General features: G+C 35.5%; 1 protein-coding gene across 2 annotated transcripts in view; it reads right to left on the bottom strand.

Moving 5' to 3' along the window:
- BLTP3B (bridge-like lipid transfer protein family member 3B) overlaps positions 1–21,255 on the bottom strand; it is a 53,815-nt gene that overhangs the window by 13,616 nt on the left and 18,944 nt on the right. For both annotated transcript variants that reach the window (XM_005144401.2, XM_031044937.1), the window contains exons 4-14: positions 18,913–19,004; positions 17,171–17,360; positions 14,808–14,948; positions 14,056–14,226; positions 12,561–12,741; positions 11,139–11,222; positions 6,940–7,122; positions 6,719–6,837; positions 4,750–4,891; positions 3,770–3,963; positions 320–1,812 (exon numbers count right to left, since the gene is read on the bottom strand). In XM_005144401.2, the coding sequence (XP_005144458.1) occupies positions 320–1,812; positions 3,770–3,963; positions 4,750–4,891; positions 6,719–6,837; positions 6,940–7,122; positions 11,139–11,222; positions 12,561–12,741; positions 14,056–14,226; positions 14,808–14,948; positions 17,171–17,360; positions 18,913–19,004 (2,990 nt within the window). The remainder of the gene's footprint in view (positions 1–319; positions 1,813–3,769; positions 3,964–4,749; positions 4,892–6,718; positions 6,838–6,939; positions 7,123–11,138; positions 11,223–12,560; positions 12,742–14,055; positions 14,227–14,807; positions 14,949–17,170; positions 17,361–18,912; positions 19,005–21,255) is intronic.

Here is a 21,255-nt window from a genome sequence, read left to right as displayed (position 1 = left end):
TCCACACAGCCTTCTCTTCTCCAGGCAAAACAGAGACAAGCACAGAAATAACATGCATTCCTGTAAATATTTGTGTCAATATTTTTCTCAGTATGTATTTCATAACATTTACCTAAAAGAGTTCAGATCCATTAACGTTATAACAGTTCATTTAGCTTTCATTAAAAGCCAGATACTGCCTATCTTCTATCTTTATATTTTAAAAATTTTTATCTACTAGATGTTCATTTCCATTGACCATTACTATAACTACATGGCCAACAAAATTGATAAATATTTTCAAATAGTAAGGAAATTGATTTAGTTATGAAGTATGTACCTTGATGAAGACTGGGATGCAAACATTCTAATTGAAGCCACTTTGTTGATTTCAAATTCTTCAGTTTCTAAGGCAGTCTCTGTTTCCAAGTCAGTGACTTGGTTAGGGCAGCCTTCAGTTGTGCCTTCCTGTTCATTTAACTTATTTGAGAATATGTTTTTGTCATCCTCTTTATCAATGATAAAATCAGTAGAATCTTCTCTCTTACTTAAGATGGATGTTGACTCTTTAGGATGCAGGCTACTTTTCTCACTCAGAGGTCCACAGACCTCCTCTGAATCACTTCTACTAAAAAGTCCACTGCTTGCTCCTTCACTTGTATCTCCCAAACCTTTATCTGATGCATCATCTGAAAATGATGTTCCTTTCTGAAAGTCCATATTACTGTCTGATTTAAGCAAAAGAGGATCTATTACAATCCCTTTATTAATTTCAGCATTCAAAGACTTACAGTCATTTACATAATCAAAATCAGTAATACCAGCTTCCACTATCTTATTGCCAACTAATTTTTTCTCTGAAGTAAGAGCTTCCTCATTTCCCAAAGGGGAGAGTTCTGATGCCACAGGACTTTCTTCTTCCACAAGTGGAGACTTACAAGGGTTTTCCTGAGTCACTGGATGGAGTAGTAAGGCTACTTCAGCACTTTTAAGTAGGATCCCAATGCAGACATCTGTTTGCTTTGCAGGTTTTCCTGTCACTGCTTCTACATCATTCCTTAAGCTTTCCAGGAGCAATAAAAGAGATTCATGGAGAAAGAGCAAGAAAAGGTACTGGTAATGATTGATTTGCATGCTTACATGTTTCTGAACATGGACTAGGACATGTACATCTGCATCTGTGGAAGAACTTTCAGAAAGCACACCTGAAGTGTCTAACATTTGAATGCCATTGGTCAAGGGCTCTGTCTCAGTGCTGTAATATTCCCTAAGAAGTTTTTTACGTTGCAGTCTATTAGCAAGATCACTAGATTCACTTTTTGGAATGCTCAGAGCTGTCTGATCATGGGATAAAAGATCTTTCTGTGACTTTGCAAACCTTACTGGTTGGCAAATCCAAAGTGAAAGTGGAAATGAGTCCACAAAGCTTATTGGTCGGCCTTTCCCACTTTTTGTTCCTTCATAATCTATCCAGAACTGGGAAAAATGCAAGGCCCAAACATCAGTAGCTGCAGATGTCTTTAAAGCATATTTATTCAATTGTGGTATGATATAGCCTTTATAGACATCATGCATTTTAGTATCTTGTTCATGAGCATGTCTCTGGAAAATTGGATGCAAAAGATTGAAATTCTTCTGGGACTTGGGAAAAGTGGTGAAAGTTCTACTGAAAAAGTCACAGTCTTTGAAGTTCTGAAACAAAGCTTCTAGATCAGAGTGTCTGCAGTTTGGCGAATATCTTGTATTTGTAGCAATCATCTCTGAACTTTGAATAGAAAGTGCGTGAGGCTGATCTTTGTGAATTTCAGGTTTGTTTTCAGATGGGATTATGAACTGCAAGAGAAATATAATTTTTCTAGTCAGAAAATTGTAGATTAAGAAGGTATACAATTAAAGAAACAAAACAATAGCCATGACAGCTAAAATAAATGAATATAATTATAATTTTATGAGAACTCAAGTATACTAACACAGGCTCACAAGTTGTCATTTGTGATTCCTCTTTTTTATGAAGGATCTGTGGCATCTAAGACTCAATGTTTGTACAAAAACATAAGGGTCTCAGGCTTTCTTATCTGAAGGATTTAGATTTAGGTCAGCAATATTAGGCTCATTTCTTCGTTATTATTAGTGCCTCATTTCTTCAACACAGAAACAGCTTGGCAGAAAGTTTCTGCAAGTGTTCCAAGCATTTACAACTTGGAACTCCAAATTACAATTCTCTGCTTTTTTCAATCTGATTTGTCAAATAGGATTTTTCACTATGCTATTTTCTATGTTAAGATACCAGGAAACAACTAAATGTGCTAACACAGCTAATATCCCTAACAGTGCAGAACGCAGGATAAGTATTTTGTGACCTTTATCTGCTAATCATATTTTTTTATCATAAAATATACTTCAACTCCTAAAAAACCAAAATAGTTCAGTATGCTGAACTTAACTTGCCTAACTTTAGCACAAATTTTAAAGGAAATATGTATTTTATGTCAAATTCTGTATCTGTGGCTGTTAACATGGACCTTGGCCACATTAGTTTTGCTAGGATCAGCGACATTACCTTCTGTCACAGCATCGCCATGCTGAATCTACAAAGACCAGAGTAAAAAAGTCATCCTAAAGACACTCAAAAGATGTGAGTGATGAAGCTTCTTCATGTAAATAAAAGGACTCAGAACAAAATGACTGAGTATCTAATTCTATAATAACTATAGGATCTTTAAACATCAAGCACACCAATAACAAAATATTCATAAATTGCTAGAATATAAATAATGCAGCTAATAGAGGAATTAAACAATTAATACGAATCAAAGTTTGAGGGACATGAGAATGCTTTTATCTTCTCTTAATTTAGTGGGCTATTCATATATCGTAATTCACTATTAGATCAGTCTGTGTTTGTAGTTGCCTGGTTGTCAGCTCTCAATAAGAGTTTCCATTCAGTACAAACTATGTATTTTTAAAGTTCCATTAAATATGTACCAAGAGCACTAGAAGGACAGCCATCTCTCCATATGCTGACTTTAGAACCTTTGAAACCTCTCATGCAGGCACCATCAAAGAGACTCATTGTTTTGTTTACCTCTGAATCTCAGAAAAAAAATGGCCAATGCAAACTGGGGGGAGAAGGGAGGGAAGAAGAGTGAGGAATTAATCTGCTCAATAATCCTTTCTCCTCCAAAGAAGAAAAAGACAAGGAAAGAAAAAATCTGATGCTTCAATGCACTAATGAGTTCCACTCCTCTGGAGTAAACATATAGAGAACTTGTGTACCTGGACTACAACCAGAGGCCAGCGTGAAACAGAAAATGGTAAGAATGGGGTTTGGAGAAGCAAATAAACCTTCAGAAGAACTGCGTGCTTTACGCTAAGCATTCAGCAGCGAGACAAAAGAGTTCTGATATACTACAACTAGAGGAACAAGGGAGGGTCCTTGCATCAACTGAGTGCAAATATGTTAGTTATTTTTACTTCAGTGCTCATTTTAATTTCTTCTGCTAGGTCAGCTTCATTGAACACAGTGAAATGATTTGTGAATACTTCCATTCAGGTCTTCAAAACAAAATCAAAATACCCGTAGGACACAGATTAAGTAGTATGTAGGACGCATGCTTGTATTCAAACCATTATATTCACCATAGTTTTCCATAGGATCATTATTTACGGCATAGATCGCTTGTTCATGTATTAGTCCACATTTTGTTAAGCTGCTTTGCTAACAGCTTGTCAAAATAAAAGAGTATTTTCTTCCGAGAAACCACAAAACCCCTCCTAAACAACAACATACCTTTAACATTAATCCATCAATTCTAACATCAACATGCTCATCTGATTTTGAATTATCGTTTAACTTGTACATGGCCATGAACTGAATAAGACTCTGTTTCAAATCCAACACAAACTGATTTAGCCAAAGAATACTTCTCTCATCCAGGGTGAACTGTAAAGCATTCAGCTGGCCATATAAATTTGGACATGGAACTGAAAGAGAAAACAAAACAAAATCATGAAAATTAGTAAAATGTTTGGGGGGTGGTTTTTTATTTTTATTTTTAAATGAGTGCAGACTTACATTTTCACTGCTATTTTATATTTTACATCAGAGAAAGAAGGGAAACCCATTCCTTTGGTCTCAAGGACAAATACATTGTTAGGAGATACCTGAAGTAATGATTATTTCTCACTCAAAGCAACTGAATTTCTGAATGGAAAACCTAATATTAGAATAGAATGAAGTCTGAGGAGAGGGGGAGAATGCCCTCATTACAGAAGGCAGGACCAAGGAGATTTGCTGTCCTTAAGTCCCATTCTCAAGAAATCCACTGACATTTCTGTATATATAACAGGGCCAACCTGATAACACATTAATAAAAACAGCTCCATCAGATCTGCATTGCATAATAAATACTGTTGCAGTAGCTTGAGTTCTTTTATGTAGCTAGACAGTGCAACTGCAGAAGCAATACATATATGTTGAAGAATTAATAATTTGTGTCATTAAAATGCTGTGTTTTTTGACAAAAAAAAGCCATATTTATAAAAAAAATTACAGAAGATTACCAGGAGCAAGGACTGTGCAAATGGAGCAGTGTAGCGCTCTTTCCATTTTAGGAAGCCATTACCTATTCCCAATTATCAACCTGGAACCAGTATTAAGCTTCATAAAGGTGAAAGTAACACACAAAGTTTATGGTATAGTAAAAAAAAAAAACCAAACAAAACGAAACAAAACAAACCCACACCAAACCAAAAAAATGAACTTCTTACTAGGAAAGTCCTTTCCATCTGGGTAGTAATATTCAGTGAATTCTATATGAATAGCTGGCATTTCTGGTGGAAGATAAAGTGACTTTTTATTGCAAGAGATCAGAGCTTTAGGGGAAGAACGACACTGGTCTGCTGTTGAAACCTGTAAAAGACAAACGATTAATTTTATTAGTACATTACATTTTTATGAATCGTTATACATTTGTAGTTCCAAGACATATGCCTGGTAGGGTAACATTCCACTGTTCTCAGATGTAGAACTCCAACTACACATAGTGCTACGAGACAATCCTGTTGCCTTGTAGTTGAAGCAATCCACTTAGAACAGTTTCACAAGAAAACTATATAGTATGAACAGTACCAGATCACCTTCTTTCATGTGACGCAGAAGGCAGCAGGTCACTTTGAAAGGTGTTCAGTAAAAGCCTAAAATGATGATATCTTTATTGCAAACACTAAAGCTCCTGCATAAACAATTCTGCTCAGACATGCTATATTTGCATACTGTTTTTCCTCACAGATCCCCTATCTGAATGATAAAGGATAGATATCTAGGTAAGTTTACAATGTCATTAAAATTAGGAAGTGGTTGTTCTGTCATATAAGGCCAGATTCCAGAATGTGGGCCCACTCTAGACTGTATACTCCTAAGCAAAGTGTTTAGCCTGCACCTGGCAGGGATGTGTATGCTTGGCTATGCTTAAAGGTCTGCTTCACAGGTGAATCAAGACGCTATGGAACAGTAAATCCTTCACTTCTAGTTCCTTGCAGCATAAAATTATTAAACAAGGAAGAGATCACCTTTTGATATATATTTGACCTTAAATTTCTTGAAATGTACCCCAGTTTAAGAAGTATGTTGTCAAAACAAAGCTGTTTCATCCAACACTTAGTAAGTCAGACTGCTACTTTGGAATTAGCCAACATATTAATACTGATTATATGATGATGTCTACTTGTATGAGTTTCACTGGAAATAAAGAATATATAACCTTTAAAAGCCTGCTTCACTCCATGTAGTTGTTTTCAAGCTGCAAACAACTCCGTATCAACACACAAAAAATTCAATAACAGATCTATTTAGAAAAATAGCTTTCTATAAATTGAATAGAGGTCATGACAATTTTAAAAAACAAAAATATATTTATGTAGGGAGGTGGAGGAGACAAGTATCTGAGGAGGAGAAAAGTATCTGAAGAGTAGAAAGCAACTGAAAGCCCCAACAGTACAAAATGATATAAAACTACTTCAAACCCAGATGAAGGCTCCTGGCAGCAAGCTGCAACCTCCCACTCTACCAGAAGCAATATGGCCAAAAAGCATTGAAAAATGGAAAAAGAGTAAGTAGAAGTCACAATGACTAAGGGCTTACATTATAACCACTTTTGTTAGAACCTGAAATTTAGGGTAGATCCTCCTGTATCACTATCATTCCAGTTGCCTCCTGTCTGCATGAAAGAGTGAATCTGGACCACAGCTGCCAAATAAAAGTACTTACTCAAACAAAAGGGGATGGGGGCAGAATAATAAAAATATCTACTCAAAATATCACTGAGGGAGGGAAGGGCTGATAAAAAAAATGTAAAAAACCCTCTCAATTTAACATCTAAAAAAATCCCATGTCCTTTGAAAAAGGTAACAATAAGAAAAGTATGAAATACAAAACCACATATTAAAATACTGGGTACCTAACACAATACAATGAAAAGATGAAATTCCAAATGTCAGAATTCATGAAGAACTTAGATCTGAAATATAATTGTAATTGGTATCACGTCATATAAAGTCAATAAGAAAATATCCACCAATTTTAACAAAGCAGAAGCAGGACCATAAAGGTCTAATTCAATAACAAATTAAAAGAATTCTATTAATTTCAATGGGCTTCAGATTTGTCCCTTAAAAAAACACAGTTATTTAACAATCCAGGGCAAAGAAGCCCCAGTTTTACTAACTTGAAGAAATGTACCTGATATATATTGAAATCTGCAAGTCTAACCACAACAGGACTAGACATCAGTTTGCCCTTTGGTTGTTGAGAAGATACAGAGGAAGCCCTAGGTGTTCCTTTCGGTATCTGTTCCTTGCCTGTGGGAAAGAATAGTGATGGAATCATTGAGAAGAACAGTCTTTTTTAGAATAGTTTTAACATTTCATAGAATTGGAGCAGTATTGATGCAAACAAAGTACCTGTTTGTAGGTTCTGAGGGGATACAGCAGGTGGTGATTTGGGAGGAGAATCTATAACCTGGTCCTTCACAGCCTGCTTAAGTAATTCAACATTGCTTTTGAATTCATTCAATAATTCTTTGGCCCATCCACTTCTGGATTTAGTGGCATCACTATAATGCATCCAGTGATCACAGCTGTCTCCTGCAAATAAGAGGAATGTGGGGAATATTAACCCATTTGAAAGTCTGCTTTTAGCTAGGTAACAAGTTCCCACTATTTCACAATTCTTCTTCAAAATACAATCTTATTATCACATGCTGTAATTACTGAACAGAAATTACAACAGGCTTTAAAACAGAAGCTATATTATATAAAAACACATCTCACTGCTTCACAAAATCACTCAGAAAACGATTTAATATGGCCACCTGCCTTTTAACACCATTAACAAGTTGAAAACAGCACTGAGTATTTCAATTCAGAGAAATCTGATGACACATTAATGTCATATGTGAGAACATGCAAAAAAAAAAGTTTCAAAAAAAAGAAGTTCGAGCAAGTAACAGAACAACGTTCTCATGCTCACTTTTTCCAAGCTTATCTTTCCTGCCAGAACTGTGTCCTAAGAAGTTCCTGGTCCCTTTCCAGCAATGTATTCTTTTTGTGTTGGCTCTCTAGCACCTCTACAGCACACAAACAAGAAGGTAATTTCAATCAGTGCTGCACCACATACAGCCTTAAAAATCAAGCCCAGTAGAAATTCTTTTATTCCTAGCATGTTTCTGTTGGTCAGACACTTAAACCTCTGAAAGAGATTCAGATCTCTTCAAACAGTTCCTGTAAAGACAGTCTACTAATGTGTTTGATGCTAAGCATGCACAAGTGATACTCACTCTCTAAAAACCATCATGTGAAAACTTAATTTATTTGGGACTTAATAAGGTTTTGGATACTCACATTGGGGATGAGTAGATAATTAAAACAGGTAATTGCTTTGGGAAAAAACAACAACAACAACAACGTGATTTCCAGCCTTAATGCGAAGATTTCAGCATGGAAGAAACTATAAAGGAGGGGCCCATCACAAAAGATGACATTTTTTTCCTCACCTTCCCGCCTCACAGCCTTTTGATGGTTGTTCACATCTTTCAGGGTAAAGAAGATGAGAAAGGAACAGGGAAGAAAAAAAAAAGCACACGAAAGAGGGCAAAGATACACTAAAATCACGTCCATGACGTAGGGATTCTCCAAAACAGGGCTGAAGTGGGATCACCCCAAGCATATGCACATAAACTTTGAAGTAGCTATAGGACTGCAGCATACTAGGAAAAGATCTCCTACCCCTTCTAGGAAGTCAGTACAGGCAGGCACTTCTCTGAAGTGCTTGCACACTAACACATGCAGCATGAGGAACATGCCAGAGCAGGAGGAATTAGAGATCCTCATGCAGTTGCAAGGCTATGATCTCACTAGGACCACAGAAACATAGTGAGATAGCACACACAACTAACATGCTGCAGAGGATGGACACAGGCTTTTTGAGAAGTACAGGATAAGAAGGCAAGGCGAGTGAGTTAACCCATCAGTGAGATGAGTGGGAACACATGGAGCTCTACCTTGGGATGGATCATCAGCCAGCTGAGCACTTACAGGTAGGGATTAGATGGCAGATCAACATGGAAATGTTGTGGCAGATGTCTGCTACAGACCAGCTGATTAGGAAGATGAGGAGGCCTTCTTCAGACAACTGGAAGAAGTATCATGTTCATAGAGCCTGGTTCTCATTAGGAACTTTAGCCACCTCAGTATCTACTGGAAACCATTAGTCTTCAAGTGTTGGGACTAGCAGCATGAAGTCCAGCTGGAGACAAACCTCAGCTGCAGAGTCTCTATCCTTGGAGCTATTCAAAACCTAACTGGACACAAGCCTGAAAAGATAACTTTAACTGACATCAATTTAATCAGAGAAGTTGGATTACACAATCTCCAGAGGTGCCTTCCATTCTCAACTATTCTACATTTCTATATATGGAGGTGTCATTGCCACATTTATCTATGAATAGTGAAGAGAAAGCCAGAATGTAGTAAAACAATATTTTAGTGGAGCTGGCACTTATGTTGCTACCACCTGAATTTATTGCTGGTTGTCCAGGAAAAAAATGTTTTCCAACTTCTCATATCGTCTCAATATATCAGCTTGATCAAGAATTTCCTATGCTGCAAAATATCCTGCATGATGGCAAAAGAGCAGCTTTCTCCGATCATCATCCAGCAACACATCAGATGCACAGATAATGGATCTGGATAAAAGCTTGGGTGAAAGCAGGTCTGGGAAGACTACTGGAGTGATGGATTGCTGCATGGTCAGGTTTACAACATCCAATAAGTCTGGTTTACGTTAGAGTTATCACAGTGAATGGATATACAACCCACATCATTTCTGTTAAGTACTATGAAAGGCTGTTGTTGGAAGGCTTACTTTTCAATGGGTTAGAAATTTATCCTACAGTGATTATGCCTCAAACTCCCTTTAGAGTCTTGCTGAGCAGGGTCTTTTACAAAAACCAAACAACTCCCAGCCCCCAAGAACTCAATCTGCAAAATAATTATTGAGGACTTCTTCCTAGATGATTAACCACAATTTCCAAGACTAAACCCAAAAAGCCGTTCCTAAATATTCCATAGGCCAGGAAGGTACAAAACCAGAAAACTGATCACAGAAGCTGTGACCTTGCTGTTAGAAAGCATTAATATGGTGTTGTCTTTCAGTATGCAATATTGCAGGACTGCAACTTCAAGGTAGAAATGCTCTGCATGTCAGGTTATTAGTGAGACATAGATTTCTGTTACTTAAACTTACTTGTACAGAACACTGCTTAAGACTAGAAGGAGAACACTACCTTTAGAGGCACCACCTCTGATCTGCAGATGAGTTTTTTCCATCTCTGGTTTCATGTAGTGAGTTATGTCACATGCAGTCACTACCCACTCAGTTTGCTTCTAGCCTGCCCATCCGGGAGCCTACAGTGCATGGCTCAATCTGGCTAAGAATATTTTCAAATGAAACAATCAGTTTATTTCCCTGATTCTCTGAATTTTCTCTGAGGAGAGCTCACAGAAATCATGGATAGATTGGTCCCTCACTTAGACATTGTAGGAATCAGAAGTGACAGTAAATGAAAAACATAGCTGGTTTACAAGACGGACATGCGTTAAACTTTTGTAAAATAGGGTCCTCCCCCGTTTATAGAACAGGAAAGCAGTATCACAAGTTTCGGAACATATTAGGCCCATAGAAAGAAAGAATACTGCTGGAGTGTACTTTTTTCTGTGGCTTTGTATGTTTATTTGACCTATACTAAATTACATTTCTTAATGTACAAAAATTACACTTGCTGCCTATGAAGGAAATATATTGACACTACAGGATTCCACCTGCAACCATGACAAAAAAGGCATGAGGCAAGCTATGGCTAATTCACATCTTTAATCTATGTGGATAACCATTCCAAAATGACTGATCTGTGTTACTAAAAAGCAAAACAGAGCACAACCAGTTCTGCTCACCAGCTAAAAAAACCTCCACTGTGCTGGACTGCTTTTGAATTCAAATTCAACAGCAAACTTATTTTGGCACTTATACATTTTTTAGACTTCTGAAAACTATTTGTAAGAAATGCTTCTTTGGAAATTGCTAAGATCTGTTTAATAACAATTCCTTAACAAAAGCCCATAACAATGGAACCTCTACACACTGGATTCCTTTTTAGCAAAATAAAAACAAAAACATTGCTTGGAAATGTATATAAAATGATAGAATTCCACATGGAAGAAAAAAAATATCAAAAAAACCCCTAAACCCTAACAGATTGACTCTTGTGAATACTCAATTTGTGAATTCTCCATCTGCCATACCACCTTCCTCGGTCAACACACAGAAATCTTCTCACATCAGAAATGTCTAAACACCATTTTGTTGACCAAACAGAGCAGTGAAAGTAAGCGTTTAGCCTAAAAGAGCTCATTCACAGAAATTAAATTGGTTCCTTGGTTGTTGCTTTTGTTGTTTGTTTTTGCATACACAATGAAATAAAAACGAGTGTATCTGAAATGCTCAGAACATTTTTATCCAAGCCCTATATATGCACACAAGTTTTTTAGTATTCAAGGAAGATAGTTACGTTCACAGGTAATTCACAAAATGCTCACTTTCATACCTGCTTTGTGAAATGGATAATAGTCCACTGTTAAATAGCTGAAGGAAAGCTGCATGGCTCCTCCTGTAACACGTCTATTGGAGTCTGTAAAATAAAACAATATTCAGCTCTACACATTGTATTTAGCATGTTAGTTCTCATGTTGCTCCACTTCTTTAAAAATCAAACAGCTGTTTCTTCCTCCCCTTCACTGACTCTCCTTACAACCTCATTATCTTCCCTTAAAATTTACATACAGGTAAGTCGCCACTGGTTTCTGAAGATCAGCTAGTTGAACTCAGTGTTCTATACTCAGACACTCCTAACAACTTGTGTATTGTTTTAAATGCTATTAAAAAGTAAAGACAACTCTCTGAACGCATATTACTGCAGTTTTTCTGAAACAAAACTTTTCATACTGAATGTATGGTTCTGATCAGTATTCAAAGTCAACATTTGCAGCATTCTTGAAATTAAATATAATTTATTTAACAAATATTACTGCAGTGAAAAGGTCTTCTGAGAGTTCACTGTTCTGATTTTTCCACTGCTAAATTTAAACTTCATGGGCAAAAAATAAATTACTAATAAATACATCTCACTAAAAATGATAAATCAAAGCTGCAGTAGATACACTGCATGTAAGTAAACACATTGCTAGCCAGTGAACTTATGCTCTGCTGGTCTCCAGGTGTTCTCCCTAATTAAGGAAATACCTAATAATAACCTAAGGTTTTTGTACTCTTCTTCAGCGTATCTTGTATACCTGTAAGTTTTTTAGTGACTAGACAGCTCCTTAGATATACACTGATACATCACTCTCTCTGATTGCTTTTAAAGGCATTAAAGAAGCGTCATTTGTCTTCTTTGTTCTGATTCTGAATATGGCTATGTGCAATAGCCTTTCATTTTAAAAAAACCCTGAAGTATCACACACAAAAGTATAAGGACACAGAACGCTTGTTTCATTCTTTTTATGTGCTGCAGAGCATACCAAATTCTCTAAATTAGTAACAGAAAGAGAACTGCTCTTTTATTAGTCTGTATTTTGTAAGAGTATTACAGAAGCAGATCGTATAGGACCCTTTTAAGCCACAGTAATGTTGCCATTGCATTCTTTATAACCCAGTTAACTTGCAATATAAAAGAAAAAAACAGCAGGTACAATCAGACTGGACAGAATCAGTTTCTAGAAGATGAAATAAGCACTGATGCTACTAACACTCTTAGCAGTATTTATTGCATTTATATATTATTTATTACAATAATCACATTTAATAATGAAACGTTATTCGCATAAAGGCATCTAGCTAATTTTAAATCTGTCTACAGAGAGTGAAGACAATTCTGAATATTCCTCTAAAATACTCTTGATTAACATTAATGTATTCTGCAAATTGTATTCTATATATGCATATAGTTACTTAAAAAAAAAAAACTTACCTCTTTCTTTAGAATGGATATCATCACATATATGTAGGTCCAAATGGGAAATTACTAAGTGATGAGAAGTTTCCTTAACATCAAAATCATTAAACAATTTTACTATTGCATCATTTTGATCAGGTGCTGCCGTCATCTGGGGGGCTTTCACCTGCTGAGAGCTGGGTGCAGAGGCAGAACTCTGAAAAAAATATTCAGTTGTATCAACTTGATAATGTTTATCCTTCCTCTCAAGCATAAATATCCTCTTCCTTACTCAAAACAGGTCTCTGAAATAAGGAAAAATCTGCATCAAATGTATTCACCTTGTGCTGTTACAGAGATCTAAGTGTGCTGTTTTAGAATACAGCTAAGATGAGCTAATGGCTCAGCATCACAGGGAGGAAATGCCCATTCTACCCTACCCTTACACTTCTTTACACCCATCACTTGCAGCACTGGTATTTTTCTAACTTCTGAGCAAGCTGCTCAGGGAACTAAACTTGCAGAAAACCTTTTCTTTTTTTTTTTTTTTTTTGGACTCATTTCTGCTGGTTTAGTTCTCCAAACTATATCACAAAAGGGTCAAAGATGAGACGCTGCCAGTATCAGGTAATTGGTGAGATGCAACTACAGGGAATTGAAGAATTGGAAACCCCTTGCTTAAGTAACAGCTAATGGTTAAATTCTTGTAGCTAAACTATCAAATCCCACCGTAAATCATGAGGACCACTCTAAGAACTGAACTCTCCATTATAGTACCCTAGCTTCATTGTAAGGGATTCAACAGAAATTACTTTACTCAGTCTTAGTAATAAATTATGTTTTATTTTAATGGGACTACCTTTTATCAGTGTATTTGTTCTGCTTTCTCACTGACAGGAGATGCCTCCTGTTATGCTCACATAGCCCAGTTGGCCTAGTCTGCTTTGCTGAAAAATGACCAAGATTTACATAAGACTAGCTTACGTGCAGCATCTATACCACATCCATGCCAGCACAAATATGTTAGAAGTAGAATTTTTCACCAGGTATACCAATAAGAGAGCTGCATGATGGAACGCTCCTACTAAAAGCTAATTTTTTGGTACCACGAAAATAAACTGGATGAGCACTTTAAGTTGTTATAGTAAGCATATCTATCCCCGCATTAAGGTTAGCTCAGTGTATCTTAATTATTACTTTCAGTAATTCATAACCAGAAAATATTTGGGGAAGAAATGTACTAAACAATCAATTGTTAACATGTAAATCTACATACTCTGCGCATGGATAAAGAAATCCCACTTTTCTCTTTCCTGCAATTAATATGAATACACAAAATCTTGTAAAATAGATTGTTATATTCATTCATAAATTAAATAGCCTGTGATTCATTCCCAATGTAATTTACGTTATACAGTTGAATGAAAATGACTAACTGAACATTCTCCAAAATAAAATAACACAACTAACTACATCGGGTTGCATTTTAGAACACCTGTTAATTATACACTGAGACAATCAATTTTCATACCTGTGCTGTTTCAGAAGCCAAGCTTTTTCTCTGTTCTGTTGATTTCTCTATGGCTTCACTAAGAGATTTGGCATACTGCACCATGGCCTTCAACTGGGAATCAGTCAAAACCCACAGCAAATCATCCAGAATCAAAACCAGTTTTGATGCCACTACATTACAATCCTTTAACTGTATAATAAAAATTTAACCAAGTTAAATGGGTGCATTAAATACTTAAACTTCTTAAATCAAATATAAGAAAAAAAATTAATGCAAAACTACACTTCCTCCAAAATAAAATTTCTTCCACATAAATAACAAACATTTTTTATTTTAAATTGTATCCTTCTCATTAACTAAAAAGTACCTAAGATACAGTATATTTATACCCCACTTTTTATTTGCTTGGAATGCATTAGATATTAAATTGATGCATTTCTCTAAATGTAGGTAATAGAATCATAGTTAGGGTTGGAAAGGACCTTAAGATCTGTGAATCTAGAGAAGTAAAACAAGCCTCATCATAAACAAAACTCTGCAGATCAAATGATTTCATTAGTAGGACCTGTGCAAGGTCTGCATCTTCAAATTCTGCCTGATATATTTCTTGTAAACTCTACAGTCTTACTAATCACATGTTAGTAAAAACTGAGTTCAGGGAATTTTACATTTTATATGGCCTAAATTTAAAACCTCCCCTATGTCCATGTATGCACTAAGAGCATGATTAAAAATTAATTCATAAAACAATGAAAGATTTTCATGTTTACCCTTCTTTTAAGTGTGACCCTAATTTTTGATTGGTTAGTAATCAGTCGAACTGGAGCACTCATGATTTCATGCTTAGAACTCTGGATTGCATCTGCCTCTATTCTGATCATCTGCCAGTTGATTTCCTTAAAAGTCAAAACCTTTGAAGAGAGAAAAAGAGAAAAAAACATCTTCATGCAATGACAGCTTACTTGTGCCTAAGCATGTGCGTGTATATATCTGCACATATATACACACATACACACTCACATACATCCTTCATGCAGTCATATGAATAGAACAAATTCAAGTCACTTGTTATTCTACTTAGAGGTGTCAGGAAGTAAAGCCTGGATCCTTCTCTCTACCTCCAGAATGTCACAAAAAAGTTAAGCTAGTCCCAAGCAGACAGAGGTAATAAGCAGCATTTCAAATATTCAGAAGAAAATAAAGGTTACAATATTTGCATACAAGGTTGCTTTTGATAGAGGAAAGAAAGAAGATTGCATGTTTTTGTTTCGCAATGTTAAATCAGAGTATGTAGGAAAAAAGCAGGGAGGGAAGCAGAGGTACAGGATAGAAAAGGCTTATTGGAGTGTTTTATTTCAATTAAAAGAGAAAGTTAGACATTGAGTACATTCTATGCCATATAGACCCCATAAGCTTTGAAACATTACAGGGATTTCTAGAAGACACAGCAAGCAGATATCCCATGTCTCATCATGGAGAACATCAAATGAACAGGACATTAAAAGGGGAAAAAAAAACCCAAACCAAACAATGTTATTTCTAGTTTCCCTAAAACTCCTTCCTTCTTTACTCTCTGAAGAAAAAAAGATCAGCCATGAAGAAAGTGTAACAAGGAAGAGTTTGTTTGGTACACATCTTATTTTTCAACTGCAATTCTCTTGTCAATTTGAAAACTATATAGCCTACATCCTGCAAATATAAGCACAAACTTAAGTAAAACACACTCAATGTGTTTGGGAAGGAGGCACACACAAAGCGAGCACAGTGCAAAGTAGCCTGAAAAACACTATTTACAGAAAAGCAGAGTACCTACCCTCCTCATCCAGGAGATACAGTATGAATGGAAGCTTCTAAAAAATCCTGAGGAGATTTCTTACTACATCAAGTGTGTAATTACAGTGCAAAGGTAAAAGCTTACTCCCTAAAAATGCAGTCTATCACAAGTTATAGTGCAGCACTGGGTTTATTTTTTCCACCTTTTCATACAATTTACTGCTAACAAATCATTCACTTTAGTTTCCAGAATTCAGTGTGCTAAAAGAAACCACTCCCCAAGGAAAGGTCTGCTGTGTACAGAGCAACTGTTAGGCATCAAACTTGTCCTAAGAAGCCCAACACCAAAAGATATGGCAACACAAATTTCCATCTGGTCAAACTATAACTCTTCCTCTTTAAACTTCATTAACACATGAGCATTAGAATATAGATAAGCTGCAGGAAAGATAACCTGTTAGAAAAACAGTCTGACTTATTCTTTTTGTGATATTTTTAACTAACATTCTCTTGGGGTTTCTTTTCCTACACAAAAAGCAACTACCAGACTCCTCATCTCTGAGTAAACTCTGTTCTGGAATAATCACCTAGAAATGGGCCAACATGGGCAAAATTTCAAACACTATCTCAGGCCAGATGCATGCTAAAATAAGTCTTTCTCAATATAATATATTACAATATAATAATAACAATATAATATTTAGAATCAACCTTGCACTCTTTACTCTGCTTACATGGGAGAAAGCAAATGAATGGTGTACCATAATCTAAGACTTCCATGTTAAGTTCTCACAGACAGTGGAAAAGTATGCACTTAACTATTACTTTTTTGTATACACACGATTTAGTTATTCTAAGAAAAATAGTTAACTCTTGCACAGGAACTTTATTAACATTTGAAACTGCTTAAAGAAAATAAAAAATCCTTATTAGGCAAACCCTGGCAAGCAAATAACCAGTTAAAGCTTTAACAATAGGAACAAGAAAAACAGCAAAACACCTTCTCTTTCCACATTTAATATACCATTTTCTTCTGTCCCAGTACTCCTAAAGTCTTCTCTAGTTTGCATTTTAAAATGGTCACAAGCTTGGAGAAAGTAAGAGGGGAACAGTACATATGCTTGCCCTGGTCTTCACTTTTCCCTAGGCATTCACTTTGGACACCACTTACAGACACAACATTTGATCTGACTCATCCCCCATTTTTATATCCTTGTGTTCCTAGATTAAATTACTGAGCACAGAATGTCTCTATTCCCAGTAACAGCATCTTTCTTAGACTGTGTAAGGTTGCAATTCAACTTCCTTCTCCTTTACTCCAAAAAACAAGGAAAAAATATTACCAAAAGATAGTATTTACCTCTCCACGTTGAGCTTCCTGTATTCTGGTAAATCTGAGGTCAGCATGTTCCCAGTTTGCATTTACACTATATATTCTCAGCTGGGAAAGTTCAAATGAAGCGTTAAAGGCTTTTGCACCAATCCTTATTATAATGGAGTTCACAGAAACCGAAATGCCTTCTACCACTTTTTCAGCAAAGCCATATTCACTAAAAAGTGAAATGCCAACATATTAAATACACACCTAATGAAAGGGCACAAATTTTAACTTATTGAACAGCTGAAATGCAACCTAGAATCACAGAATACTTAGGGTTGGAAAGGACCTTAAGATCTAGTTCCAACCCTCCTGCCATGGAGAGACACCAACATGAAGCAAACTATAAAATAAAATCCTAATGCATTCCCCAGTTATGAATTTTTGTAAATACACTTGATCTAGTTTACAATTAATTTTACACCCTATGATCCTAATCTCAAAATAGTTACTAAAGAATATATTTTTGACTAAGATCAATCTCCATGAAGTGTAATAATAAATGCAATTTTCCATGATGAATATTTCACACATATATATAAATGTATAAACTAATAGTACAGCATTACATAAAAATCTTAACTCTTACGTATACATTAAGAGTAATTCATATCAAATTAATTATTAGACAACTCCAATCTGGTTAGTACTTATCTCTACAAACTACATTATTCCATTCATTTAAACTAGTGTCTTTCACATCTGCAAAATAGTATGAAGTATTTGTTTTGTGTCATTCTAGAAAAGAAGGGCATCCTAAATGGCAGTTACATTTCTACAAAAAATCAACATGCATTCCAGTATTAAAAAGTATAAACCAGTTGCAATTAATATTTAATAAAAATCTTATGTGTTCAGAATGTTTTTGATTAGTGAATGGAAAACTATTTTAAATAGTCTTTTAAAATCCTTTTTTTTTTTTACTTTGGATTTTTTCTGCTTTTTTTAAAAAATACAGTTTATGTGGTTTGTCATTCCTTTTTCTTTTTATAACTTCCATCCTACACAGAATCTCTATGGCAATGATTTTCAAGCTGTACCCTAGGAGACAGTAAAGGCCCATGGACACATTCTACGTATTACGTAGAAATTAAAACAAGAAAACCAATTGTATCATTAAATTAGTTTCTCTATATATGGGTCCTTGTGACCACTGAAAAACGTTTTGGGTCTGTAAAAACAAAATTATTAGTGTGGTTGTGACAGTGGAAATCCCTGATGTAATGCTATATTGTCCCACCAAATTAATTGAGTTTTGGGCTATAAAAGCATGCATGAATTCCTTCAGTAAGACTTGGCTGATACAATTTTAAAAAACGGAACTTTAAAACATCACACTAATAAATAGCCCTTAATACTGGGGCTTTTTAGGCAAAGGAGAAATAAAAAACAACCCATCATGCTATATATTTTTTAATGAGAACGAAGGCAAAATATGTTAAATTTTCAAAAACCTTAACATCAATTAAACTTGATGTTTGATGCAGTAGATGCACCCATATGAAACATTTCTAGGAAGTTCCATACACAGTTCAGACATTCTTTCCATGCCTGTGTCTGGATAGTTCCATTTGCACTATACATGTTACTCCATCCACAAGTAAAATTTTGGAGACATGGAAACGGCAAGATGTAACTCTATATAATTCTTGAAATTTGGAGCTGATCTAACTGTTTTATAGTCATTTAAACTTTTCTGGATCAATGTAAATATCATCACTGACCTCTGTCCAGATGCAGTTGCTATAGGAGAGGGTCCATTAGGGGCACGTGGCTCTTCACATGTGCTCATTTCCATCACAACTTTATCCAAGGACTTGAAAAACAAAACAAAACAAAGAATTGGAGACCTAAGAGGTAACAAAGTAAATAGATGACATATGAAGAACAAAAAAACAACCAACCAAAAATGAAAATATTTTGAGATTTTTTTCTGAAATGTACATAGAACATTTTTTATCATGTCAATTTTCCCATAAACTTTTATAATGTATCAGAATTATCTTTTTTTTAATTTGTTCATATTAACTTTTAAATTTAACGAATTCTAACAGGCCTTTCCAGTCCAATACTGTATTACAGAATTCCTGATCCCGACTACTATTATCACAAACCTTTTCAAATATTATATTCCAAAATGGGCATGACTTAATGCATACACATCTGGGTGTTCTTCCTGCATGCTTTTTCCATCAGTGAAATATTTAATACCACTGCAGTTTTCTAAATGGTTCAGTAAGGTCAGGAAATTTTAATGAAAAATATTTGAAAGTAGTCCCCTAAAACTCGTGATAATAGATGCAAGATTTGTGCTGCATTTTTAAAACAAAATCTGAATATATACACACATAGTATGTATACACTCGTGTGCATATACATATCTTCAGAAGATCTAGTAAAACAAGTAGTTTTTAAAAAGATATATTCTAGTATAACTTGCAATATGTCAAATTATAGTAAAATTGTATGCCATTATTGTATTTTTTGTATTTCTGGTGGGACCCTTACAAACAACATTGGGAATTAAGGGAATGGGACACCTAAATCCTATTTTAACTGAAGGCTGTATTTAAATAGCAGAACTGTAACACAAATCATATATAATGCATACTAACAGGGGGACGAACAGAACGGGAACAAGTCAAATGCAAAACCTTATTCCCAACCACTGAATAAATCCAAGATCCTACTAACTTACATTACAACGGTTGTGACCTCTATTTATTGCACAACGTGGGAAGGCTTTTCACTTAAGGCTTATAGTTCTGAAATCTTGTCCCACTGGAAGCTCATTTAAAACACCTACTTCCTATCTGGCTTTGTACCATTCCTTCTGAATTCCTTCATTTACCCTCTCTTAGTCAAACAAAGCACACTAAAAAGGTTCGTCCTTGATTTTAGATTTTTCATGATTCAACCTGCCCTACCTACAGGACTTTATTATCATATTACGTTAACTGTGGCTGTCTTCATAACCCACTTGTGCCACAGACATTTTTCTATGCTACTTTTACCCATTAAATGTCCTAACTACCATCTAGAAGTTCATAAATTCTCTACTCTGGATTTATTTATACTTTACTATATTTTGATGCTCATCTGTCCCAATTAATAACTCACAATACAAAACAACAACAGAAGAAAACAAGAAGAAAACCCCAACCAACTAGTTCAAACATTGTGAGGGAAAAACAGGATTTCTCCTGGTTATCCTAACATTTCTGGATGCTTGACCACTCTTTTAAGGTGTCTTAGACTGAAACCTTGGGAACAATTTCTTTCACTACATGACTAGCTGAAAGAACAGTAGGGTTAGGGTTAGGATTTAAGGAGTATGCATAATATAAATAGGAGTTAAAAAGAACACCTGGATGTAGATATCTGTCTATTCTTTTCTCATTGACAAATACTGTACTTCGATAGAGTAAAAACTGCTGCATAGCATCCTTGGGTCCCCAAAACACTCCTGTAAACTATACTATCATATAAATATATAATATAAATACCTAATAAAAATATATCTATTATATATATAAAATCAAAAATTACACTCTTTATCATATAGAAACAGAAACTGATTATGAGCAAAGATAACTTACTATTTGCCACTATGTTAACAGACAAATTTTCACAAAGGGCAACGGCTCAATGAAAGAACCTTTGGCTTGAAACAAGGAGGCACAAAATGTAGTCAGTTCTAAAGTAATGGTAAGTTTGGCTTTGTAATGAAAAGTAACCGTTTTGCCTGAAGGCAGTTTCAGGTCCTCAGAACCTCAATACAAAAGGTGTGACAAAAACAGAATGGAAAACGACCAGGGGGTTGGTAGCACCTGGGACTAGCTGATGGCCAGGATGGGAGCAGTTAAACCTATTGATAAGTAAAATAACAGGATTATTGCTATGCCTGTAATGTTAATTAAGCTGGGAACGACCATCACATTTTTGTATAAATGCGGGAAACTTTCTGGAAATGATGTAATATTCCCAGTGACTATATAAGGATGGCCTGTAGAGCAATACGGGGACACACGTTAGGAGGAGCTATCCCCCGTGTCTCCCGGCGCCGT

This window comes from Melopsittacus undulatus, chromosome 5 (assembly GCF_012275295.1).
Source record: "Melopsittacus undulatus isolate bMelUnd1 chromosome 5, bMelUnd1.mat.Z, whole genome shotgun sequence".
Taxonomy (NCBI): domain Eukaryota; kingdom Metazoa; phylum Chordata; class Aves; order Psittaciformes; family Psittaculidae; genus Melopsittacus; species Melopsittacus undulatus.
This window is presented reverse-complemented; position numbering and strand designations above follow the sequence as displayed.